We start from the raw sequence: 27,702 nt of genomic DNA, 5'->3' as shown, positions 1-27,702 counted from the left end.
GAGGTCCCAGAGTTCTACCATATTCTATGATCATACCAAGAAGCATGTGACGGAGACTATTTAGATAGAAGTTGGATCCCAGATGGCTCCATTGGGTTCTATAAGGCTTTATTGTAATGTTCTATAGGCTGTATATTTTTTTTTTTTTACAAAATCAAGGTATAGAAATATTTAAATAAATAATAGGTGGTTCAGAAACTGCAGCTAGAGCAGAATGTCTTCTAGTGTGTGCTTCAATATTACACTGGCCTTTCACTAACTGTGCTGCATTCCAATTTGTGACCAGAAAATTCAAGGTGTTGGTTCTTACCTATAAAGCCCTAAGTGACTGGGGAGAGAATTTATGAAATCTTTTTCCTGTATGAGCCTGTCTGTAGTGTAATATCTGCTGCAAGGTCTTGCTGTATACTCCTCCTCCGAAAGAGCTTAGGCTGGTGGGAACGTGGCCTTTTCTGTTGTGGTGCCATGCCTAAGGAACTCCTGCCCTAATTTCTCGTCATTCTACCCCCCCCCCCCATCAAGGAACCTGTGTGCTTCATTAGTGGATGGAGATAAAACTGGGTAACAGCCAGTTTTTTGTATTTTCAGAGATGGAGAATCAGCCAGTTATGTTTCTTCTTCCCCACTAGGCCTTGGTGAAGCCTGTTGCCTGCATAGCCCCTAGAAGTGCGTCATTTGAGTGGCTACTACCTTCTCCCATATTCTTTTTTAAAAGCCACTACTAGTTGCAGACTTACGGTGTTACCACCAGTCAGGTTTTCTCTCCTTTTCCCCCTTTTTAAATGAACAATCTAGTCTGATAACAGATTTCTGCAGGACTTTAAAGCTGGCGTACTATTTTGTGATATTATGAACGGCCTGAGAAAGATATTGTTCTAACATGGATTTTGGATTTTTTTCCCTTAGGGGCCAACATGGCTAACATAACTTTACTTGTGTCTCTTTACAGAAGGATCTATTCTCAATACTTAAGAGATGAGACACAATTTACAAGCAGAAGGGTGACCATGCTCTGCTCCAATCCCATCACTGGCAGAATGACCAGATGGTCTTCATTCTTCCAGGCCGATTGCTGCCAAGTATTGATTAATTTTACATTTTTTAAGAAAACATTTAATGGTCTGTTACAAAGTTCCATTTTACTTTGTTCACTAAGATTACAAACTGAGCTTGTTCACTCACATTATTAAGAAAAATAGCCCCTTCCAACATTCTTCGTTTTATTTTTTTGAAAGGGGTCTCCGCCTTTAAATATCTCCAATGAGATTATACAAAATTAGAAGCACAGGCCTCCTACCTATTCTAATTATAATTACTTCTGTACTTAATCGGCTTTAATTAATACCCCACCCCCCTTTTCAAAATTTACAGATTAGGCTCTTTAGAACTAGAGTCTAATTTGGTATCGACAGCATATTTTTGGTGAAAGAGAAACAATCAAAATACTCTAAGGGGGAAAAGGTGACAGGACAATGTTATGGGTTAAATGATTCTCAGTGCAGTACAAAGTAATTCTGGATGCAGTCCCTAGAGGAAAATACAGTCTGCAGGAATCCTAACTCAGCTTTGGCACGCAGAAACTGTGCTACATCAAGGCTATTTTCAACAATCTCTAGGGACGCTTTGTTCATCCCTTTAAAAAAGCCCTAAAACAATAAACAACACTACCGAAACATACAAATCCATATTAACAACAACTCTCAGTAGATCAACATTCTGAATATCCAAACACATCTTAGGTTCATTAAGTCACTGAAAGGAAACCATCTTCCCTCAAATGTCTCTACTTGCTGCCCATCTCTTAAACGGGTCTATGTAGTTAACTTTGTCATTTCAGCCAAATCTTCACTAGCCATTTTTTTTTCAGTAAAAGGGTAATTGAATCACTACATTTCTTAACCACTATATTTAATTTATTTTTTTGATGGCATTAGTAAAATCCATGCTAATTCACAATGCTCATCACAACTATGCCATGCAAATGTCCAAGTGAAATCTATAGTAATTCCCCCCTCCTCCCTGAAATGGAGAGGAACAGCAGTGGAAAAATATCACCCACTGTTTGCAGTGTGGGCACAGAATAAATACATTTGATGTTCCACCCCCATCCCACCCCCCACCATGTGTTATATGGCTATAGGCTGCAGTGAATTTGCAGTTTCTTGTAGCTCCCTGCCGCTTGTAGCCACATGATATAACACCACTTCCCAATATGGTGTGTGAAGCAGCATTGAATTTCACAGCATTGAAACTGGGCTAGAACTCTCTGAATTGCAAAGTTTTGTTCCGTGACAAGAGAGTTCCAGGTTGCCTAGACTGACATACTCCCTGCTCCACCACACAAAGAAGCCATTATTTAGTGCCAGGGCAGGTGCTTCACGACTTTCCATGGCACCATAAAGTAAAACTTAAAATGGAACGGCAAAATGCTTACCTCTGAGACACTCTCACCAGGCTGTTTTCTACAGGTAAGTATTATGTGGCCCCATATGACAGAAACACCTTTCCTCATAGAAAGATACCACACTGACTGAAACATCAATGGTGGTCAATAAGGGGTGACACATCGCCTTTAGAATGGCAACTAGCCTTGCTACTGGAAAAGGCATTTAAAATAAGAAGCACCTAAACTCCATTGAAGGAAAGGGAGGACATAAGGACATAAGCTGTACAGTATATACTTTACCATGGTGAATTGGAACAACAGCGGGAACTTCCAAGAATATAAATAGCCCTCCCCCGCGCAAAGTGTACCTTTTCAAACACTGGAACTGGAAATAAAGTTAATACGAACCCCTCCCCCTTTATATGTGTATTTCTTCCCAGATTAAGAGGTTGCCAAGGTGTATGAGCCCCCTCCCGCTGCGCGACCCAGCCCCACCTCCAGGAAAACGGTTTCTATTTCCATTCTGCCCCCCACCTCAATCGCCCAAGCTGCTGTGTCGCACCCGTGCCTTAAACCAGGAAAAAAACGCCCCCGAGTTAGGAACCCCGAGGCCACCACCATCCATCCCGGGCTGCTTCAGAGGACCAGATCCTCCGCCCCACCGATCCACCCCCAGCGTGGGGTTCCCCCACGGCGATCCCCACCCACGCTGCAGGCAGCCTCGGATCCCCAGCGGGGGGGGGTCCTTCCTTTGTCCGGGGCTTCCTTTGGGGACCGCAGGATCTGCGCTTCCCGATGCATCCCTCTCGGGTTCCTGGGAAAGGAAAGGACTCACCGCAGGCCAGCAGGAGCAGCCTCGGCGCCCAGCGCGGGAAGAAGGGCGGCATGGTGCTTCTCCGTCCTCCTGCTCGCCTGCCTCTTTCTTCAGTCGCACCCGGCTTGTGCAGCTGCTGCTGCTGCTTCTGCCGCCGCCGCCCGCGGGGCTCTGCCCCTCCCGGCCGCAGAAAGGACCTCTCCCCCCTGCGGCAGCTCGCGCTCAGAAGGCATCGCCCTCCCTCCCCGCCAGCGAGCGGCAACTTTCCCCGCCGCAGCAGCAGCAGCACCCCGCTCTCCGGGCGCCCCCTCCCTGCGGCCTCGCTTCAGGGGGGAAGGCGGGGGGCAGACGACGACGACGAGGAGAGGCAGAGGCAGAGCTGCTTGCAGTGCGCGGCCAGTCAGACGAGCGAGTGGCTCTGCTCCAAAACCAGCCAGAGCCCCCCACCCGCCCGAAGCGGCGGAGAGATGCTGCCTTGGCCGCTGCCCAGGCTCCCTCTGCAAACCCCGCCGCGTGCGCCTCTCCCGCCCCTCTCTCTCAGGGGTGTGCGCAAGGAGCAAAACGCAGGCGGCGACCAATGCATGGAGCAAAGGCTAATAATAATAATAATAATAATGGGAAGGGGGGCGGCGGGGGCGGCCGGCGTTCAGGTTCCAGCAACCGCAGCCGTTTTCATTCGCCTGCTGCAACAGCAGCAGCAGCTCCTGGGAGCCTTCGCCTCTCCACCACGCCCCCTCCCTCCCTCCCGCGCCAGGACCGGCGGCTGCCGCCGACCGAGGATCTCCCCGCTGCTGAATTAGAAATCGTGTGCATTGCGCAGTGGTCTGCATTCCGGCCGCGGCCGGGCTCCAGCTTCCGCCGGGGTCCTAGAGGGAGACGGAGCGGGTGCGCACCCCCCTATTCAGCGAGCAACCTGCGGGGAAGAACGTGCAGCAACCCAAGGGTCTCTCACTGAAGATTGCGGGGTCCGCAATGAAGGGCTTCAACTTTGCCCATTCACTTGGGAGGCCAAGCCCCACAGATCTCTTATTGTGGGTGCCGACCCCCTGGAGTTGACTCCAGTGGCAGAAGCCTCTGTGTGTGCGTGGGCTTGGGCGGAAACTGGGAAGGTTTTGGAAGATGAAGGCCATTGGAGAGGCGCTTCTCGCGCTCGTGGGCGACGCTACGATCCTGCGAGCGTCGTTATCTGAAGGGATAGCTCAGTCGGTAGACCACGAGACTTAGTGACGTGGGTTTGCACCCCATTTTGGGCAAAAGATTTCTGCTTTGCAGGGGGCTGGACTAGATGACCCTCGGGGTCCCTTCCCTCTCTACATTTGATTCTATGATTCTATGACTAAGGTTTAGGGGACTGGATCCTGCTAGAGAAGGGGATCTCCACCGGTTATTTGTGGGTCACAGAAGTACAGTAGCTGGTTATCAATGAGGAGCTAGGACTTAGGTTTGCACAAGGCAGTGTTTTTTTTCTGGAGGGGGACAGGAGTATGCATACCCCTAAATATTTTGTGAATCTAAGTTTGGCCTCATTGAGGGGCATTATTTCAATCTGAGTAATAATAATAATAATTTATTATTTGTTCCCCAGCCACTCTGGACTGCTTCCAACAAAGATAAAAAATACATTAAAAAGTAGGAAAATGAGAGTACCCCTAAACATTTTTTTTTAGAAAAAAGCACTGGCGCAAGGAATAACAAGGGCTCGCCTCCATAACCTAATTGCAGCTCCGAGGCACAGCCCTGGAGGTTGCAATAATATTGGGGGAAATATCCATGCATTAGGGAATTAATCATCTTGGCCTCAACCAATTAAACAATTTACTAAATCTGCATATATGTGTGTGTGTGTGTGTGTATATATATATATATATATATATATATATATGCGCGCAAGGGCTAAAGTATTGCTAAAGATGGTCAAACATATTTTCTAGGGAGTAAGCCCCATTTATTCTCTTCATAAGCTGCTGAACAACAGTTCTTCCTGCATGACATACAAGAGAACTTTAGAAGCCCATAAAAATTATCTTTAAATCAAAGTTGAACATAATGAACAAGAAAAAGAGTACAAGTCTGAGTTCTGATGAGTCTTGATTTATAAAGAGTACTACCTATTCAAAGGATGAAAAGAACCACAGGGCAGGCAAAAGATGGCTGAGACTAAAGACTTGCATCAATTGGTTCATGCAGGAGAGAAAAAGGAAACCATCTTTCTAGACATTGGTCTTACACTAGCATACTGATACTGATTTAGTACCCCATGCTGGTTTTAGTCACCTCAGTGCTAGTAAGAACATTAGTTTCTTGGTGGGGGGGAAAAATCCATGGGGGGGGGAATTCTTAAATACAGAGGAGTGTGTCAGATTAATGTATCTGAGATTACTGCCAACACCTTTGTCCACAAATCATTCACAAATGATCACCCAGCATAGAGGTAGAAAAGGACCTTGAATCTTACAACCTTTCCAATGTAAAAGGGATACAATTTGATTCCTCTAGTGGAGTTTCACCAGGATAAGCTGTCACCTGTGTTGTCATTTTAACAAGTGATTCCCAAATCCTGACTGAAGTGGGTTTGCTTAGATCACATTGCATTCCAGTTTGCTTCTGCTCTGATGGCTCTCTTATCTGTCTCACTAACTGCAGATTGTATGTGGTGGAAGATAACCCTTTTGTCCTGTTGACTAGAAGCATTGCAAAGGAACCTTTGCATCAACATGCTTCAAACTGCATCGCACATCCCAATTATACATTTATGAGGACATTAGAAAGGCACCGTGTCCCTTGACCACAAAATTATAAAAACTACCACACTTTTAAGAGAAGACGACTCTTGTAATAATTTCTATTAATTTTGGACTCTGGCATATAATATTATTGGGGAGATTATTTGAAGGGCTGCATTTTGTTGGTGGAGCTAATGATTTTCATACAGAAGGTTCCTGGTTCAGTCCTTTCCATCTCCAGGGAGGTCTGGAAGAGACCCCTGCTGAAAGAGTCATTGTTGACCGTGCTGAGCTTGATTGACCAGAGATCTAACTTGGTATAAGGCAGCTTCCTATGTTCTTCCTATATTGCAGTTGGCATCAGCCCTCCAGGCTACTAAGAGGCATTTCCTAATAGGAGGTACTGATAACTGAACCTGAGACTATGCACATAAAGCACATACTCTGTCGTGTTATGGCTTCTTTATCTTGAGCTGAAGCAATTAAAACAGAGACACACTCCATGTAAGCAATAATATAGAGGAACCAGTTGCCACTTACTTCTAACAACATGGCAATTGTTCAAGTTTGACAATCTTGGCATAAATATTGGCAGCAGGGCCAGCCCAAGACATTTTTCAGCCCAAAGAGCTGCAATCGTACAACTGTAAGCCTCGGTGCATAACTTTGCAGGGGGATGCAGGGCACATCCTGAGTGCAGGCAACAATCTTGTTTGGGTGTTAATGCAAACCTCTGGTTCTGAAGCTGAGCCAGCAAATCCAGAGCTGTTCTTTTTCTAGTTTGCCTTCAGTGACTACAAAGTGCATGCATGTATGCATGCACTGGAAGAAAAGCATTTCCACTATGGCATCATGCATGGCAACACAGAGTCTTAGCTGTAATAATTAAGCTCCATGAGTGCTGTATAACTGTTACAGTGGTACCTCGGGTTAAGTACTTAATTCGTTCCGGAGGTCCGTTCTTAACCTGAAACTGTTCTTAACCTGAAGCACCACTTTAGCTAATGGGGCCTCCTGCTGCCGCCGCACTGCGACAGCACAATTTCTGTTCTCATCCTGAAGCAAAGTTCTTAACCTGAAGCACTATTTCTGGGTTAGCGGAGTCTGTAACCTGAAGCGTATGTAACCTGAAGCATATGTAACCTGAGGTACCACTGTAACCTGAGGTACAGTAGCAAAAAGTTCCTGAATGGTTTTGGCCAAATTGGAGGAAAGAAAGACACTTCAGTAACACAACTTGCAGATACTGCCGTTCTCAACCATTTACAAATATTCCTTTTTTTTAATAGATTTTTATTGGTTTTTCAACACATATTACAAATATTCCAACCGTATTTGCCAGCTGCACAAATGCATTGAATGAGCAGCCAGAAGTCTTGCAAGGTGAACGGTAAGATGATGGCCAGACATAACCTCTGTGGGTTTACTTAGCCAACATGCAGCTTCCTTGCTGTTGAGAGAGTGCAGCTCTGAGCTGAGCTCCCGATGGAGCTTGGGCTGTGCTGAAGCAGCAACACTGCAGAGCAGCTTTTGCTCAGCGTAGTGGAGAGCTATTAAATCATGGCAGTAACAACTGCATAATTGAGAAAAGACACGGTGTGGGTCTTAACCACTCCATGCCAATTTCTTGATAAAAGACTCGCTGTTATGAACTGGCAGGACAAAGGGGAGGAGGAAGAGGATCCTGGCGAGGGGTTGCAGCTGTGACTGGGACCCACTGGGGCAACCTGGGGATGGAAAAGGAGAGCTTGGGGTTGCAGAAAGTACACACAGGGATGACAGGGGATGGCAAGGGGATGGGGAGCAGTGTGCAGGGACCAGAAGAGCAGGACCTCTCATCAGAACCAGAGAGACTTGTCTTCACAAACAAGGCAGGCTCCGAAGTGTTGGCAACAGTGATAGAACGCTCTGGGAAGCTGAGGCTGACCAGGTGGGGCTCACTAGCTCAGGGAGGAGGTGTGCAATTCCTCAGCTACAGTAGGTTCAGAACAGGTGAGGGTCACAGCCTCATCAAGCCCAGATGCTGCAATCAGCAGGCAAAGTGCAGACGGGAAGCAGAGCTGAAGTGCTGTGTCTGCCCACGTTGATGGGCCTTGGCATGGATGTTCCAGGACTTCTATGGGACTGTTTGTTGACTGTTGAACTTTGTACTTGACATACTGTATATGGACATATATAAACAACTATCTGACTTTTAGAAGACATCTGAAGGCAGCCCTGCTTAGGGAAGTTGTTAATGTTTGATGTTTTATCGTGTTTTTAATATTCTGTTGGAAGCCGCCCAGAGTGGCTGGGGAAACCCAGCCAGATGGGTGGGATATAATTTTTTTTTTTTTTTTTTATTATTATTATTATTATTATTATTACCCCCCCCCCCACTGACACTCCCACAGGACACTCCCACTCAAAAAAAGTGTGTGTGGGGGGGAAATAGTGAGAGGTTTGCTTTGAGACCAGACCATGGTTGGGGAGATGGAATTGTGCCCATTCTGCTCCAGGGACTGAAGAATTGTTGTTCCAATATTTTTCTTCTACTTAATACAGTGGTACCTTGGGTTACATACGCTTCAGGTTGCAGACACTTCAGGTTACAGACTCCGCTAACCCAGAAATATTACCTCGGGTTAAGAACTTTGCTTCAGGATGAGAACAGAAATCATGCAGCAGCGGTGCAGCGGCAGGAGGCCCCAATAGCTAAAGTGGTGCTTCACGTTAAGAACAGTTTCAGGTTAAGAACAGATCTCCAGAACAAATTAAGTTCTTAACCCGAGCTACCACTGTATAAATAAACCAGTTGATCAGACCCATTAAGAGCTGGCATCTTACATGATTACTGTGTCTAGCTTATAATTTGAAGTTGAAAAAAAGAGGGAGGGGGGAGAGGATATCTCAAACTTTACTCTCTTTGAAAGATTGGCTGGGCAAGATGGAGCAACTCCCCTGTGGGGAAAGGTTGTGGTATTTGGGATCTTTTTAGTTTAGAGAAAAAGTATGTTGGGGAATGGCTTGGCTTTGCCCCCATAGGCAGAGGAAACGCTGCTTCTGAAAGCCAGTTGCTGGAGACTGCAGGAGGGGAGGGGGCTCTTTACCCAGAATTCCATCTCGCCCCTAATTTGGAAGATTTTAGGTATTTGTGGTCTCTTCAATGTGTGGGGTATGCTAGACCTGGCTTTTATAAGCAGAAAGGAGTTTTTATGGTATTTTGGTTTTAACCTTCAATACTATTTTGTGAATCCCTTTGGATTGTGTACAAGAAAAATGACAAATCAGTGCAATAAAATCATCAAAACTTTAAGATAGCAGATCAAAGGTTTAACCACCACGACCGATTTATATAGCACTATATTTATATATAACCAAGAGGGGGAGGCGGGCACAGAAGAGGGAGAATGCAAGGCTTCCAGCAAATATGCTAAGTATTTTCTTTTTAGTCAGCATCAGTAAGCCAAAAGCGAGCTTTAGTGTCGAGATGATTGCTGATATCCAGGACTGTGCTTCCATTCTTTCCAGAGAAAGCATTTGCCTATTGAAGCATAGAGCAGATATTCTATCATTAAATATTTAACCAGCATGGGCAAGGCAACTTGCCATGCCAAGTACTCCAGAAGATAATGGTAGTTCTCTTGCTCTTCAATATTAAACATATTCAGAATAAACAGGGTACTAGATCCTGTATAGGCAGCGGGGATCTTGTATAATTATGTTTAGAACTTTTATGGTACAGTGGCCATATTGAAGAATATACAAGACAATATTTCAAGCAGCCATCTCAAAAGCTCCTGCTCATTTGTGCATATAAAACTTTATTCTATCATCAAACCAAATCTCAATAAGGTCAGTGAGTGGACAGAAGATCCTGACTAGAATATAAACAATCTCTGGCCAGCGAGTTTGTGGAGTAAAATATACAGGATACAAATGAAGGACTAACTGTGGACTGGCAAACTTGCAGAAGAGAACAAATTAACCTCTGGAGAATCAGGAAACATTACAAATAGACATTAAGGCACAAAGGTTGGCAAGGAAGGAAGGGGGCTGGTTCATGGCAGAGGAGACCAGACAAAGCAACATGTCCACTAAGTGGGAAGTGGCGATGGACGAGCTGGCTGCATTTCAATGAACATTTGAGTCTAAGCTCTAGTTACTATCAGTATTGCCAGAACTAAGTATGGTACAGAAGCCCCACAGCCATCAATGTATTTAGATTATTCGTCCTGTCTTAAAAAGCTTAGAGTATGTAAAAGTCAGGCACTGAAAAATTGGCTTACAGCACATCCCTGTTATTCTTCTAGAAGTATATTTCCTTCTGGAAGAGGCCTAGGTTTGAATTTTCACGGACTAGTGCTCTGCTCTTTAACATTTTCATTTGGTGCACTAAAAATATGGTGGAAGAGAACACTAAAAGGCACTTACTGTCTATGAGCTGACCTAAGGAAGAAGAGGAGCAACCTCCAGCCAAAAACAGATATAAAACTGGCTCCGAAACATCTTTACGTAATGCAATGAGACACCCAGAAAAACACATAGGGCGTTAAATAAAGAAGTCCAAATTACATAGTGTTGAAAATGTAATAGGGAGCAAGTCAGCCAGCTGTGAAGTGGTGGTTGTTGAGTTGGTTTGTTTTTTGCCACTAGTCAATGACTATGAAGGAGGTGCAGCTCTGTCTAGCTTAAATGTCTCCAATTCAGTCTTTGATGAGACAATAAGGGTCTCCAAGCTTGCCACAGGCAGGCTGAGTGGGCAGACAAACAATTTGCCAGAAAGCTCAGGCGGCAAAAGACTAGCAAATTCTCTCATTCCATGAAGAGCAGCACATGCAGTTGATGCACAAGGACTTAGGAATTTAATATTCTCTTACAGAAGCAAAAACCTTTTATTTTCCATTTCAAAACAAACTTCACAAAACCTGCCTCCTGCTAGACAAGTGCATAGCAGCCTTACAAAATAGGAAAGAAGTACTTCAAGATACACTGTAGTCTGAAGAGAAGTTCTAGTTTAAATCTGTCTCTGAACACACCACTCGAGCTTTTCATACATACAATAGAACAGGAACTGTTACCTCAATGACAGACTTATGAACATATCTATACGTTCAAATCAAGAGGGAAAATGCTTTGCCTGTTTGTTTTCATGTGTCTGAAGAGGGGTCTACACACCACTACCTTGTAGAAGATTAATGAGCCATCTTCATGTGCAGAAACAACATATTTCTTCAAGGTGTGAAAAGCTTGTGCGCTCAGCTTTGGAGAGAGATGGAATACAACTTGCGCTTATGTTCCCTCTGCTTGTTTGGATAGCCTAAACAAAGTCATTCCCAGTTACAGAAGGGCAGAACCTTGCAACCAGGTTGGCTAGCCTGTGGCTCTCCCAATGTAGCTTTCCAATCCCCATCAGTCCCTGATAACACAGCTAATGGTCAGGGACTATGGGAGCTAGAATTCAACAGTGCCTGGTCACTGGGTGCCCAACCCCTACCCAATAAAGTTTAATCAATCTAGGAAGGTAATTTGAAGAAAAACCTGTTCAAGTGGAGTCAAATTTCAAAAACTTAGGGGGCAGCAGAAAACCATTCCTGCAACATTTCATCCAGCAAGCTCAGCTACAATTAAGCTCAGGAGTTTGAGTATTTGGCTCCATTCTATTCTACGCACAAGCCCTTCGTAGCAGACAATCCAGATCTTCCCTGTGATACTGCTTTGCAACAGCCTGTGTACCACTGCACCACTGGAGGAAGCACAGTTATAAATTCTTATTATCCGGAGCCACTCCGGAATTTGCTGGCCTCAGAATGCCTGCACAATCAGTTTCCGCTTCACGTCGCGGCTGAACCTGTTCATCTTGAACAATTCACTGTCGTAGAAGGCAGAAAGGTTGTGGATGTTGATCTGGCGAGCCTGGGAGGAGGGTGGGGGGCAGAGAGAGGAGAATAATATAAAGAGATGTGTTTGCCAGACTTTTCCACAAGGTCCTAAGAGTTTAATCAAGAACAGATTCATCATGGATGCATATCTGTCTAGCAAAACAACAACAACCAGGAGAACAGAAATGGAGATGACTGAACAGTTAAGGACACAATAACTGGATTTGCCTCATCTTTGAAGAGCAGCTCTGCTGGATCAAGCCAAAGGCCAATCTAGACCAGCCTCCTGTTCCAGCCTCCTGTTCTCACAGTGGCCAACCAAATGCCTATAGGAAGCCTGCAAGCAGGACATGAGTGCAACAGCCTTCTCCCCTCCTGTGGTTTCAAGCAACAGGCATTCAGAAGCATTGCTGTCTCTGGCAGTGGAGGGAGCACACAGCCCACCAGACTGGTAGCCACTAAGACTCTGCTTCACATTAAATCTGTTTCTGTGATCACTACAGCTGTACCCGAAAGGGTGCAGATTTTAGCTCCTCTCTCACCTGGCAGACTAGATAGACTTGGACATTTTATCCACGAGGATGTAATGCTACTAAAATGAACGTGACACCTCTACAGTTTCCTTGATCTTTATCTCTACGCATTGAGGTCCTTTTCCCAAGGATAGCTAGATTGCAACTTCTCTGACCACTGGGCAACACTTAACTGCGGCTGGTGGGAACCGTCGTTCAGAAACACCTTAGAGGGTCACAGCTTCACCATCCCCTGCATTAAAGCTTCAAGACATGTGTGCAATGTCCAAAGAAGTTGTTGCAGAGGCTGAAGCCCAAAGGCCTGCCTGGTGCTACTGTATTACACTTCCCCTTGCAGCAACCAATGCTCACAGCCCATTTGCCCCAAGCTTAGGAAGGAAACACAGGGGGGCCTCAGAAGGGTATTTAGGCTCCCAAGCACAGCAAGTACGTTGGGGGAAAGTCACCCACATACCTTATCAACTAAATCTTTCTCTGGCACCTCAATGGTATCTTGCTGAGCCCCGTAGCGATTCCTCTGGTACATTGTCTGTTCCGACACCAACTGCTTCAAAATGAACAGCAAGAGCTCGTTGTTATCTCGCCTGAAGGCGAGGTACCTGGAGAAAGTCTGTGCAGGAAAAACAGGAAGCAAGGTTGGGAGAGTCATCAAGACCCATCACACAGATTGAAAGGAGTGGGTGGGTACATTCCAGTGATGACGACATTTTAAGTAAAGGAACCATCCACTGACCACAGAAAAATACCTCAGAACAGGCTTTCTGAGGAAGAAAATGCTGGACTTTTTGGAGAAGGCTGGCTACTGAGTTTTTAAGGGGAGAGCCGCTGACATTGGCTGACCTCCCACTCACCCTGAAAACCATGCCACTAATCAAAAGGGTTCCACGTTTTGCTGCACTTAGCCCACCTATTTGCTGCCATTCTGGAATATCCTCCTACATCCACCAGTTGCGACATTAACACTCTGCTGTTAAGTCATTTGACTTGTCCCATCCCCTGGTGCTATCAAGAGAAAGCAGCGTAGCCGTTTTCAGTCTGCCTAGTTAGTAGATCCAATGAAGCCAATATAAACATGTACAAAGAACTGAGCCACTGTTTGGGTCTAGCCCTGTACCCCAATTACACTGAAGTTCTGGAGGTGTCAGTTGTTGATCCCATATTCCTTTAAAAAGGAAAGTAGGACCTCCCATCTACGCAGCCCACAAGCGCAGCCTCACATACCTTCCGCATGCTCCTCATGACACTGAATTTCTGCGTGTCAATGAAGCTCTCCAGCATCACCCGGATGGCCATGTTGACATCGTCCTCCACTACGTAGTCCCGCAGGTGCATGCGGGCGTGGGCCTCGGCCATCCGGATCATGGACTCAATGTGACGCACAGTGATGGGGATGCTTCCTGTTGCCTGCAGGGAGACAGAAGGAGTGTCCCAACTTGCAAAGAGCTTGCTTCTGATCTCGTTGCCTATGCATGTCGGCAGCGTATCAGTTTGTAAGCCCCTTTTGCCCGCTGTGAAGTGGTATATTGTAGAAGCTGGACAAACTCAGTAAAAACACAGTGAAAAGACATATAAAGAGTACAGGGAGATTAGCAGAAATATAATGAATAAAGAGGATTAAGGCTTGGTTCAAAACAAGGGTGTTCCACATCACTCTTGTCCATTCAGTCCCTCAGTTTGAGATTTTTTTAAAAACCCGCACAAAAAAATACAGAAATAAAACCAGTAACACTAACCGTTTTATGAGATGACCAGAGGGCTGCCTTTCAAGCTGCCCTTGAGCTGCATGCTCAAAAATATTATTCAAGTGCTGTAGATTTAGATAAACTTTAGCGAAATTAAACTTCACACACACAACTTTCTAGTTCAAAAAATATTTTTCCCCTCAAAAGTGACAGCAGTGCCAAGCGAGTAGAGAAGGCCAATGGTCACCACACAGGTGTGTCAAATGTGGCCCAGAAGTGACCCTGGGGCCAGTAATGCACTGTTCTCCCTGTTTTTCAAAACAGATGGCCAATTGCAGGAAATCCCACTTAAGAGGTGGAAGGGGAAGAGATCCTGGGAGGGCAATTAGCCATCACTTGAGGCCCCTCTTGGAAGGCCTGAGCAGGAATCATATCATCAGGCTTCCTAGCTGCTTGAAGCCGCTGTCACCTGCAAGGCGAGCCGGGAGACATTTAAACTTGAGAAGCAGCCCTTTGATCGCTGTGCAAAACTGTAAGCTGACAGAAGAAAAAAAGCTGGCAAAGTGTTGACTGAGCCGTAACACCCTATTCTACGAAGATCCTCTGGGAAGAGGGCTTTGATTAAAAACATGGAGCGAACGAATTCCTCCAGCACACCTCAGTTCAGTGCTTCCCAATTGTCCTACAGAGCCTCTGTTGCTGTTGGCTTTTTTTTGGGGGGGGGGCTATTTCTATGGTAGTTTTTTGTTATGTGAATGGAGCCGCAGACCCCCGAGGTGGGTTTTGTGGACACTGCCTTAGTTCAATGCTACCAACAACTAGATAGAGTGCACCATCTGCTGGCAGACAAACTGCAATGCGCAGAAGACGAGCAACCTCCCAGCTGGATGATTTAGCAGATAAAACTCTTCTAAAAAGACACAGGAGCTCCAGGGCTGCCTTGGAGCTGCTTCACTTGTCAGGTGAGAGGGGTATCATATGCACAAGGCCCAACTATTCAGTTTCCTGCATTTTTAGGGAGCATAGCAAGGCATGGAGGCGCCTCTGCCCTGTGTTATCACCTTACTTCCTGCCATGTCTGCTCACCATGGATTCTTTCCTGAGTTCACTGTACATCCTGGCAACTTTGTCCTGGTCCATCTGGTTGAGCTTTGGGTGGACTTTTTCCTTTGCATAAATAATGTACTTCTTCAGGATCTCCTGCGGGATGGTTTCTACGCCATAAGTATTTGGGAGGACAATCTCTTGGGAGTCTCCGTTCGCAACGTCCTTGCTGTTGGGGTGATGTTTGATGTGACTGCCGACAACAAACCGAGCCAGCATCTCGTCCTGCAACGAGTCATTGAAGAGGGAACAGGCAATGAAATCCCGTCTTTTAGAAGTCCCAAAAGATAAAAACCTACACCAAGCAACTTGCAACGTAGAGGAAAAGAGAAAGGGCAACCCTGGGCTGAAGATATGCAAGAGCTGGACCGTGTTACTAAGCAGCTGCGTTCATCCAAAGTGTCCTCAGGGGACAAGGCTGCTAGGATGCAGAATTTATCACTGCTCCTTCATAAAATTATGCCACTTGGTAGCCCCTTGGCGAATCAGTCCTCAAGCCTTGCTCAGGTCATAAAGAACTTGCAAAGCCTCATACCTGAACAGGATCCACTGTGTCCCTGACCACACAGAGGATATCAAACCGAGATATGATGGGCTCAGTCAGATCCACATTTTCTGAGAAAGTCAAGGAAGGGTCATAGCGCCCACCTAGAAGGAAAGATAGCAAATTAGAAAGAGCTGCTGAACCCAAAGACCAATGCTTTCCCCCTTTCCTGGTACCGATTCATCTTTGCACCCCTGATTACAGTCAGATTCTTTTCCCCCTCGCCAGACCTACAAACATGCAGCAGAACACCCAAAGAACAAGGCAGCTGTAAAGCCAACAGCGTGTGTCTTTTTGAGCAGCTGTGGTATAGCAACAGCTTCCTACACCCCTGACTCATACCTATGGGGTTGGCAGCAGCAATGATGGTGCAGCGAGCTTGCAGAGATGTGACAATGCCAGCCTTGGAGATGGAGATGCTCTGCTGCTCCATGGCTTCGTGGATGCTGGTCCTGTCCTGATCAGTCATCTGAAGAAAGACAAAGGCATTCACCTATCAAAGCAACTCAGCCCCTGAATACTTATAATAAAGAGTAGCATCACCAGAAGCCTCCAAGCAACTATGTTTAGCTATTTACCTATTTAGGGATTTTCTAGGACAGAAAACCCCATAGGACACTGGCTTATAGCAGACCAGACTATCTGTTCATTGAGCACCATACTCTGATTATTGGTGGCTCTCCACAGTCTCAGGCAGAAGGCCTTTCCTTTCAATTGCTACGTTAAAAAACAGCAACCTGGAGAGGTCCAGGGTCTGCACCTAGCACCTTCCATGTGCCCTGCCACTGCACTATATTCTCCTCCCAACTTCTCGAGAGAAGCATTTTCCCAGAGAGTCATGAATTCAAGAGCTAGTGCTACCTGTTTATATTTTACTTATTGTTCATATTTTTAAAATCTATCCTACCCTTACCCCATATATGCCCACTGACCGCTTCAGTCTGGGGAACTGGCACTGTTACAGGTACCACATAATAAGAAACTGACAGCACCCACTCTTTGGAACTCCTTGCCTACTGACAACAGGGTGACACTTTCACTGTACTCTTTTTGGCACCTGCTAAAAACATTTTTGTTTAGGCAAGGCTATCCAGACATGTCAAATGCTGACATGTGTTTCAAGGTGGTTTTTCAGCTTATTGTTGATTTTAATTTATCTATCTAATTTTTATTAAGTCTCCAACAATATTTCAAAGCATTTATCATAATATACAACTTTTTTAACATACAAAGTTTCTTCTTGACTTCCCACCGCTTTCCTGATGTTTTTTTTTACTCCTTTTAATTAGCTCCTTTTAATTATCTAAACTCCGCTACCATTAAATCTTTCAGTAATCCATTGCTTATACGATTTTAATTTTGGGGGGTGGGGGAATAGTTGGTGTTTTAAATAGTTGGTGTTTACTGCTAATTTTATTGTTTTATTCTTTTTTTTGGTAAACTACTTTTGAGGTTTTACTACAATCAAGCAGCATGTGAACCTTGCAAAATAAAAACAAACAAATAAGCTAAACACTTTGCAGGAATGGTGTCTCCTTTGCTTCCAGGTCAAAGATCCGAGTTTGAAGCCTTGACCTATATGGGCAGCTTCACAGGCCTTGCACAGCCCAGGCAGCTTCATTCAAAATCTACCTTGGTCCTGGTGCCCAAATCAACACTCACCTTGTCAAATTCATCTATCAAGCAAACCCCCCTGTCTGCCAGCACAAGGGCTCCTGCCTCGAGGGTCCACTCCTTGCTCACGGGGTGCCTCTGCACGTAAGCAGTCAGACCGACAGCGGAAGCTCCCTGGCCAGTGGTGAAGATCGCTCTGCTGGACGCTTTCTCCACATATTTGAGGAACTGAGACTTGGCCGTTCCAGGATCTCCGCAAAGCAAGACGTTGATGTCACCACGGACCTTATGTTTCCCTCCTAAAGCGTTTAATGACACACACAAAAAGCGAGTCTAACTAAAAGCTCATCGTTCATGTACAGTACTGTACGCTAAAATGTGGAACTCAAGTGCTGCCCTCTAGAGGAACAATGTAATACTGAAGGAGGTATTTCAACAATAAAAAGATAAAACAATGCAGAATTGTATGCCATGCTGGTATCCTTTCACAAGGGCCATAAAACTGGAAAGGACAGACACCCGGAAAGAAAAATCATGCCACCAGGTAACTGGACAATGGACAGAATTCCTAATTAAGCTCTGGGAACTTTAGAATCATGCCATATATTGCAAACATTTTGGGCAGAAAGGTCTTCTGCAAAACGTTCAAAGTGGAGACTAACCAATTTCTTCTGATTGCAACGAGATGAGTGAACTGCACTGAAAATTAAGAGTGGCCTTTCAAAACTGTCAGTCGAGTCACACCTCTCTGGTGTAATTTCCTTGTAGCACTATAGAGATAACCTCTGCAGCAGTTAAGGCAATATTGATCAGACAGCTTCTTTGGGTAACAAGCTCTTTGACCTACCTGGATTTTTGGGTTCTCCTCCAAACAGGGCTAGAGCCAGGCCCCTTTTGATGTCTTCGTGTCCATAGATAGAAGGAGCAATGCTGGCAAAGATCTGCAAGGGAAGCAGCAGCTGTTTTCAGGACGTCATCTTGGATGACAAAGAGGTAGCAAGAGAAGCAGCCATGTTACAATGAAAAGCTGCTTCAAGGCTCTAGAGGTGCAGCCCTTGTTCCACTTGCATAGCAACATCAGCCATATGCAGCGGTAAGAGAGAACAATGGTGTGCATGACTGCATGTGTGGGTGCTATGGTTTGAGACACTCAGTGAGCAAGCTCAATGGATCACAGTCTCTCAGTCCAACCTACCTCACAGGGCTGTTGCGCACATAAAATAGAGAAGAGGAGAACTACCTTGAGATCCTTGGAGGAAAGGTGGGATATAAAACAGACAAATGTGCATATTTATATGTGCTAATTTAGAAAAGGTTAGGGGACCCAGGTAACACTCAGCACCTTATAACTGCACACTGTGAGCATACCTTTTGATTTTGTGTAAAGGTTTTTTGGGAGAACCACAGTGGCCGATCCAAAAGAGTTCTGTAGCAGGGAATTATTATTATTTTTTAACTTGAAGCCTGTGGGCCTTTCTGTTCTCGGAATCAAAAAGCTGCTTGCCTTTGGATGAATAGCTAGACTAAGGAAGTGAAGGGGTGGTAAAGCCTGCTACTAGGGGAGCAATAATTCTCCTACAGACATGAAATACAAACACACTGTAGCTGAACGCTGGAGGAACAAATGGGGCGACAGAAAATATTTGGGGGGAGTACCTGCAGCCCACTGGAATCCTCTACATGCCAAGTTCCTCCATGCAGGTTCTGACTGGTTAACCCATTCCCTGTCCTTAAGGGGGAAACAAAAAACCCAAAGGTGAATTTGGGTTCCAAACTCACCTTCTCTCCAATCTGCTCATCCTTGGACAGGCCTACGATGACCTTCATGTCCTCATCTGTGAGCTCCCCAACAGCCACCTTATTATCCTTCTTGGCAATGTGATTAGCCAGGATCACAGTCGCAAAGACGGGAAACCCATTGGCAGTGTTCAAAGATCCATCATAATTATTATGGTATATTCCAGTTAGCTCCTGAAAGGCAAAGGGGGGGTGCAGAGAGAGATTCTTTAGTCACTGGTACCAAGACAAATCCCTGCAACTGAAGGAGCCATTGAAGATAATGAAAAGCCAAGCTGAGTAGATGCATTTTGGCATCCTGGTGACATATGCGTGACTGAGCTGCTCTAGAAACAAGTTGCTAACTCTATTTGATGCTGTTCGAAGCATAGTGAAGTGTCTGAAGAAGTTTCCTCAGAGTGGCGTGGACACTATTGTTCTGTTTAATAGATGTGATGCATATGACATATTAACACAACATCTGCAACTTCTACCTGGAAAAAACCCATCATCATCTGTTTTCCTTTAAACTATTCTGCTGACAACAGTGCCTTCGCTTCTTTGAAGTTCTGCACAGCATGCCAAGTGTCTTAATTTCCAAGGAATCTAGATGTAAACCTGAGTTGGCAGCCTACAAGCCTAGACAGGTGCGTGTGTCATCATGCAGATAAGAAAAGTATCTGCAAAAATATGGAAATGACCCAAGTTTTTATTTTCTGCTATTGAGTATAATGTACAAAACCACCAGGGGGAGTGGGGGGCTTAAGAAGCCTTGAGTTAGCATTCTGACAGATTTAAGGCGCATGCTTCATACACACAGTACAATTTTAATCAAGATGACAAGCACCCCGTTCTCAAATTCTATGCACAAGACCATTTTAAAAATGATTTTGTGAGTGCCATAGTCTCTCTGGGCTTCTCCCTCTCCTTCCCCTGGCATCGTACTCACAATCTCGTCTCCTGGCTTGCAGCTGTCAACTAGGTCGGCAAGCAAGATGGCATCCTTCGAGCGAGGGAGCCTGCCCGCTGCCACTTTCCCTGGGCTCTCCTGGATTTTGATGCGCTGGTAGTTCTGGTAGACCGTCTGTGGGGAAACAATATTAATCAGCCAGCAGGTCAAAGGCAGCAAAAAGGACACGGACACACACCCCAACCAACATTCCAGAATGGAAAGAAGGAAGCCACAATATCAAAAGAGGCATTGCAAACAGGCCTCTCTAGGTCATTTTTCCGTTATGTTTGCAAGCCCAAAGCCTTGTAAGGCCTGGCTCTATAGGGAAGGAAATGGTACAAATGTTTTCTATGTATCAGCACTGAATTTATGAGGACTAGTATGGTATTCTATTCTTTCATGCAAGGACAGGCCCCTTGCCCTTGCACCCACACGAGAGGCCTCCAGGAGAGTAGCCTTGTCAGTATGCAGCTGCAAAAAGACAGAGAATGTCTTGTATCTACTGCATTGTAAAGTGTCCACACAAGGCAGACTATCACTCCGCAAACCACCACTATACAAAGTTCCATTGACTTTAAACAAAAGCACCACCTTTCAAGGTGCCAACACATGCCAGATTCCCTGAAGAAGAAGAAGAGTTTGGATTTGATATCCAGTTTTATCACTACCCCAAGGAGTCTCGAAGCGGCTAACATTCTCCTTTCCCTTCCTCCCCCACAACAAACACTCTGTGAGGTGAGTGGGGCTGAGAGACTTCAGAGAAGTGTGACTAGCCCAAGGTCACCCAGCAGCTGCATGTAGAGGAGCGGGGAAGCAAACCCAGTTTACCAGATTACCAGTCTACCGCTCTTTGGGAAGGTGATGGATAGGGTTGCCTGCAGCAGTGCAGTCTGGGTATACTGGACTAGGTCAAATGGAATATTATGACTTATCAGTCTCTCCTTAAATACCTCCAAGCAAAGCAGAAAGAGCTGAGCTCTGGGCTAATTTGTCCCAGCTATATATGACATATGCATGTCTTTAAGACATAAAACAGTAGGAACCAGACTCCTAAAATCACCCTAATCCTTGCTTACCTCTTCCATGTTAATTTCAAAGGGACCCACAGACTGACACTCTGGGCAGGATCCTGGCTTTACTTCCTGGTTCTGGGACTGTGTAAAAGGCCCTAGGATGAAGCTGCACTTGGTGCAGTTGTATTTGACCATGCTGAGCTGGGGCAGGACCCCTGTGCAGCTCGTCACAACTCCACTCGTCCGGATCAGCTGGTTCAAGTGCAGCTGCCTGAGAGAAAAAGCGAAATAAATAACTGTTGAGATAGATCCCGTACTTTAGGGAAGTGAAAAATAACCGCAGTCGTCTGCAGGCTATCATGGCAATCCAAATGCAATTAAAACAGGTTCACTGTCTTAGAATGGATTATTTTATGAAAACAAGTTCTTATTCATAGCAGCTCCTTAATGAAACACACACCACAACCATCAGAAGTCTTGCCACCCAAGGAGTGAGAAGGAAAGAATTGCAGCTACAACATCCCAGGCGGATACTAGAGCTGAGGACACAGCAGTTGCTGGGCGTCTGGGAAGCGCCGTGCTTATGGACCCCTTGCTCAGCACTTCCTAAATGCCCAACTGTCAGCTGACGTTTGGCCTTTTAGGAGGCACAGGTTTCAATCACCTATCACCATTAAGTCAGGTGACTGACCAGTGGGTGGTCCCTCCCACCTGTCAAAGGTGCCACACAGAGGTAGGGGGAGATAAAGGTATGATCCACTGGGTGTACAGAAAGCCATGAACTCCCTTCTCCATTGCAGCTGCCCAGTTCCCTCCTTTCACAATCTTCCTGCCCCAGTAGCCTACTCTCTAGGCTGGGATTTTCTGGAGCCTCTTGTTCTCCAGGGTTGTTCATAGTCTCCAAAGCATGGGAGAATGCAGGTCTTACAACAGGAGAAAGGAGCCAGCGGAGGACCTCCAGTTTTGCTGGGACTTCCACCTCCCAATCAAGACTGGAGCACAACTACATGTGGTCTACACAGGTTCTCAATCTCCTTAAATATTCTCCTAATTTGTGGGGGGGTACTTGTGTTTTCTGCACCACCTAGGTTTGGATTCAGACTTACTCAGGCTTAGAGTAGACCCACTGAAATCAGTGAGGCATCAGATGATCTAACTCGAGTCCCATTGATTTCAGTGGGTCTACTCTAAAGCCTGGGTCCAATGCACTGGATCCAAACAATTTCTTTTTAAACATGCACAGAATCTGAAATTACAATTCTAATCCTAAACATTTGTTTCAACATAAATCTGACTGAAAACAGTAAATCCTCTAAAGGAATATGTTACAGATTGGAGGAGTAACGTGAAAAGGAGAGGTTTGCTTCTGCTTAGGGAAGATTTAACAAACACAGAGCTTCCCCCAACCACTCAAATAACATTCTACCCTGATGCTGTCACTAAATGGTTACTTGTTGTGGTCACAGGGGATGAGGCAAGTAGCTGTTTGCAAGCCTGGCTGCCTGCACTTCCTGGCCATTTATATTTCATTAAGGAGTTTATCCACCAGAAGTCTCAGCAGGACTGCTCATCACCCAAACCAAACCAATTCCTCACCTGAGTGATCTTAACTCCTCCACCAGAGGCAAATGGGAGATGCGGACGTGGATTTCCTTGGCAATCCGGTCATATTTGGGGTACATAGCTAGCACCACTTCCTTGGCTGCTTCATCAAAGATCTTCAACATTTCCGCTGGGGCTTCTGGAAGGAAATAGGCGAGGACGTGCTCCCGAGCAGCCAAATCTTCATAATTCACCACCAGGCTCTCTCTGTTCTCTTTGGCACAAAGACAAGTACGTTTTTGACAAATGATGGCTCAGTTTTTCCAACCCATCATAAAAAGTGTTAAATATCTTGTACAATAAGCACTACGATCTTACAAATCTTCTTCTACAACATATAAATGTATTGCATATGATGTTATCTAATAGCATATGAACCGTTCTGAATATCAGGTGTAACCTTCTACTCTTCCTCTTGTTATCTGATCACTTCTGAACTATAAATCTATAATAGCTATACAGGTATGGCATGGGCTGCAGAAGCCGTACAGGTTAGTCACTTCACCAATCAGTTACACTGATGAAGATGCTGGGAATATTTTTTTTTAAAAAAGTGGGTTCCAGATCAGAAAGGAGATGCATCTGAACATGATTTCAGTCATCAATGAAAACACTGAGGAAATGGGTGCTCTTCCCCATCCTCTCCCCATATTCCTACACAGCTGTACCTTTGCACATGTCACTGATCCTCTCCTTAAAGACATTGTGGCCATGGTCATCCACGTGAGTCTTCAGGAAGTTCTTGAAGCGGTGGTAGATCTCAAGCCGAGGTGCTACCATAGACACCCACTCCCTCACAGAGTGCCCTTTCATGTCTTCCAGGTTCTCAATGCTCTCAATCATGTCTTCATCTTCATCCTCGCCATCAGCAGCTCGCTCAGCCAGGCGCCTCTTCCGCAAAGGACGGTCCTCATCTTCATCATCGCTGTCTGGAGTTTCCAAAGGGCGAAAAGTTTTGTTTTGTTTTTTAAAAAGGACATATCAGACATAAGGCTTTTGATGCTACCGGTTAACGTAGACAATTCTGGAGAGCCAATCTCTGTGACAAGATACAGCTCCAAGCCTAACGACCTCACATCCCATTTTGGGATTAGAACCCATGCCTTGCACGCTTACAAAATGAGACACGCAATATTAACAATGCAATCTTATGCATGTTTACACGGAAGTAAAAGATAAAAAGGTAAAGGTAAAGGACCCCTGGACGGTTAAGTCCAGTCAAAGGATTGTTGACTGGAGGTTGCGGGGTTGCGGCGCTCATCTCGCTTTCAGGCCGAGGGAGCCGGCGTTTGTCCACAGACAGTTTTCTGGGTCATGTGGCCAGCATGACTAAGGTGCGACTGGTGCACAGAGGACCGTGACGAGTGCCAGAGTGCACGGAAACACTGTTTACCTTCCCGCTGCAGCAGTACCTATTTATCTACTTGCACTGGCATGATTTCAAACTGCTAGGTTGGCAGAAGCTGGGACAGAGCAATGGGAGTTCACCTCATTGCGGGGATTCGAACTGCTGACCTTCCGATCAGCAAGCCCAAGAGGCTCAGTGGTTTAGACCACAGCGCTACCCGTTGTGGAAGTAAGTCTCGGTGCACTCAATAGGTTATGTGCACACTGGATTACAGCCTAAAATTGCTCTGCTATCGCTCAATTTCTTGGAATTTTAAAGATCATTTTAAAAATGTTTCCTATCTGAAAGATCTAAATGCAAACTATTGCATGGCCTCCAGGAGAGGACACTGCAGCCACTTTGCTCCTTTCTCTGGTATTGCTGCTGCCGCATTACACTTGAACTGAGTCACTGTAAATCATTTTGAAAGCATTGCCGAAGGGCAACCTACAAATATTCTTAATATATAAATTTATACAAATAGAAGTGCCAGCCAGCTGCTCTTCAGAAGATGCATTGTACAGGTATAAGCTATCAAGCAAATAGAAACAAGCTTTATAGATGGTTTTCTTCCCCACCTCATAATGCTAAAACCTGGGGTCATCCGAACAAACTGAACGGTGGGTGATTTACAACAGAGAAAAGGAAGTACTTATTCAAACTGTACACAATGGAATGATAGACTTCACCACCACAAGATACAACAATGTGATGGCCACCCATCTGGATGACTTTAAAAGGGGATTAGACGGGTTCATAGAAGCCAACGGTATCAACAGCTACTAGGCACAATTACTCCTGAATACCAGTTGCTGGGGAACCAATGGCAGCCATTGGCTCTTGCATCTGGCTGGCCACTATCAGAAAAGGGAACTGGAGCAGCCGGGCATTTGCTCTGATCAAGCAGGACTTTCCTTATGCTATTAAGCTGCAAATACATACCATAAAGTATACCAACGTGCATGCGGCCAGGACCACGGCCCATCTCACGGTCCCTCTGCCGCATTGCTCTCTCTGCTGCTTCCCTTTGGCTGGCAGTCAGTTCCTCCACATCTTCATCATCCGTGGCCATGCCTTCAGGTACGTAGCGATCAAGCTCTGGAATAGGGCGGTAGTCCCTAGACACGCACATTCTTCAGTTAATCAATCTGCATAGCATGCGTGACTCATCTGTATACCTCACTTAAATTTACAGCAGACACAAGCACCTGTTCACAAGCTCCTCTTAAAGGAGTCTGGTGCACAGCACCTACCCAGGAAAAACGCAAGGCACATAGGCGCAAACTGTACGACATTTGCCATTTTTGCGTGGAATAACAACTGCAGGTGTATCACCTGAATTCCGCCACAACAGAAGATAAATCTCACAGGAGGATTTGGCCACCGGAGAGCGAGTCTCCTACCTTTCCATCCCTTCTCCAAACAGCTCTTCTCCATCTTCTTCTTCCTCATCAGGGAGCTGCTCTGTTCCCAAGAGTCCTTCAGATTCATCCTCAAAGGGGGGCAGATCTCTCCCAGGACTGGAAGTGAAGGCTTCTCCCCTACGAGAGCTGTGCGCAGGGCTGGTTGCCACATTGGACTCTGAGGAATCCTAAGAAAACACATGGTGCCAAGTATAAAATTTACAATAAACAATATCCTTAAAAGCTGGATTCTTGGGGTATGAAGGGTTGTGCTTTAAACATATGGTATGTACACTACCCCATGTCAGGAAGCAGAATCCTTCCCCTGATAAGTGCAGTGCAATCATACACATGCTTCATCAGAGGTAAATCCTTCAGAGTTCTGCAAGACAGACTTGCACTAAGCGTGCACAGGGTTACTTGTTTACATGCAGGGAATAGATTTTGAAAGGAAACTTAATTCCACGTGCAAATTGCCCCTGCGTTCTGAAGTGGTGCAGCCGGGACACAGATTCGCCCCTTCCAAGCGAGGACTGGGCTCGTGCGTGGGGTGGGGTATTTTGCAGGCTGGCGTTTAACAAAAAGTCCACTTCCTTCCCTCCCTCCACCGCAGAACATAGCTGGGGTATAGACGCCGTCAGCCTACAAACACCCTCCCAAGGAAAAGGGTGGTTCTTTTAGTAAGATTCCTCCGCAGCACCCCTTAGAAGAAGGCCGGCCACAATGGGAGGAAGACAAAAGGCCCGAGGGAGGTCTCAGGTGGGGGAAAGGAAACTCTTATCAGCGTCAACCGGGAGAACCATAGAATCAGTTGGAAGGGACTCCCAGGGTCATCTAGCCCAACCCCCCGCAATGCAATCGTGTGCAGCCCCCGAGTCCAGCGCCTACTCACCGCCATCTCTGCCGCTTTTCTTCACCGCTCCCCCTTTCCTGCTCACAGCGCCGGATGCAGCCCGAATTCCGCGCGAAATGGAATCACGTGGCCAAAAAGCCCGCGAAAGCTCATGAATAATAAACAAGTCATGAATATGCAGATGAAGTGGCGCCGCCTCCTCGTGAGCGAATAGCGGAGAGCGTGCTGCGCCTATTAATCAGCTCCGAAGGAAATTGGGTGGAACTTTTGCTCGGGAGGGAGGGCAGGAGGCATGCAGCCCGACCCTGTGCATTTTGGGCTGGGGGAGGGGACTTCATTGCCTTCAGTGAGAATTGATTTGGAGGAAATGTGCAGAAAATTGGGTTGTCCTTGTGCATAGGGTTAAATTAATTGGTTTTAATAAGATTAAGTGCTCCCTAACACATGGTTTAGGCCGGCGGGAGGAGGGGGAAATGGAGATGCTGGGCCTGGGGTGATGGTTCCGTTAATGCGCGGCATTCCCTCATCAAGATTTTCCCTCGGCTGGGTCTAAAAACTTGTTTCCCATCTACTTAGCTCCATTCGCCCTATGTGACGAATTGAAGGAGGAAGCAGCCAGCAGCGCGTCCTGTGACTTCCCATTCTTTCCCACTTTTTAATCCGTTGGAGGTTTAACACCCTGTTCATGAACTTTGTTTATAGCTAGTTCAAAATACAAGGGCCTTGACTGCTCGCTGGGGCAGAATCTCACAGTTCTCACTGACGTTACTCCTCTGCCAAAAGATTTGCTGCCAACTACAGCTGCTCCCAGACCAAGGATATGTGCACACCATACACTTAAAGCACATACACACATGAGTCCTGGGAACTGTAGTTTGTTAAGGGTGCTGGGAACTGCAGCTTTGTGAGGGGAAAACTTTAGTTCCCAGGATTCAGGAACGGTGATGAATCCTTTAAACACATGATGTGTTAGATACCTAAGTTCATGGTGCTGATAATGGTCTACGAAGACTTATAGGATCTCTGAGACATTGCTGACCCTTTAAATACCCAACTAAAACTTCCAGCACATACTATCTCATCAAGGAAGCCAGTTACCGGTAAGAATCGGACCTTTAATGTGGCAACACCACTACAGCTCTCTGTCCCATTACACATCGGACAGGTGTCAACTTTACCGTCTTTTGAGTTAGACTTACTGCCAAGCAAATTTACTTAGGAACGCAGCCATTAGTAGACCTGTCTTCCCTGACCTGTCTCTCTCTGCCACTCTTTTGTACCGTCAATCACCTCTATGGATGAATAAATCATAAATGAATAAATAATGGCATTATGTAAATGTTTAACTTGGCCAGTGCCTTTTTGCTTTGCTTTTCACTTGCAGAACTGTAACATTTAAGGAACTCATCAGAGGATAGCATCATTCACGTGGCATGCCAGCTTGTTACTGATCAG

General features: G+C 45.7%; 2 protein-coding genes across 2 annotated transcripts in view; both read right to left on the bottom strand.

Annotated features, from left to right (window-relative positions):
• Positions 1–4,018, bottom strand: part of PODXL2 (podocalyxin like 2) — a 54,941-nt gene extending 50,923 nt beyond the window's left edge. The window contains exon 1 of the mRNA XM_083603053.1: positions 3,222–4,018. Within this exon, the coding sequence (XP_083459179.1) occupies positions 3,222–3,273 (52 nt within the window). The 5' untranslated portion in view covers positions 3,274–4,018. The remainder of the gene's footprint in view (positions 1–3,221) is intronic.
• Positions 4,019–9,706: 5,688 nt separating this feature from the next.
• MCM2 (minichromosome maintenance complex component 2) lies at positions 9,707–26,727 on the bottom strand. The gene is made up of 16 exons (XM_083602766.1): positions 26,287–26,727; positions 25,395–25,582; positions 24,934–25,109; positions 23,273–23,533; positions 22,599–22,818; positions 21,066–21,273; positions 19,987–20,121; positions 19,041–19,232; positions 18,109–18,202; positions 17,310–17,560; positions 15,990–16,116; positions 15,639–15,751; positions 15,086–15,328; positions 13,539–13,721; positions 12,772–12,927; positions 9,707–11,818 (listed from the first exon to the last, which is right to left on the bottom strand). Exons 1-16 carry the CDS (start codon positions 26,290–26,292, stop codon positions 11,708–11,710), a joined length of 2,664 nt encoding a protein of 887 aa, XP_083458892.1. The 5' UTR covers positions 26,293–26,727; the 3' UTR covers positions 9,707–11,707.
• Positions 26,728–27,702: the final 975 nt, after the last annotated feature.

The sequence above is a fragment of the Podarcis filfolensis genome (genome assembly GCF_964270895.1).
Source record: "Podarcis filfolensis genome assembly, chromosome: 2".
In the NCBI taxonomy this organism is placed as follows: Eukaryota; Metazoa; Chordata; class Lepidosauria; order Squamata; family Lacertidae; genus Podarcis; species Podarcis filfolensis.
Note: the sequence above shows the minus strand (reverse complement) of the source record. Positions and strands in the feature narration are given on the sequence as shown.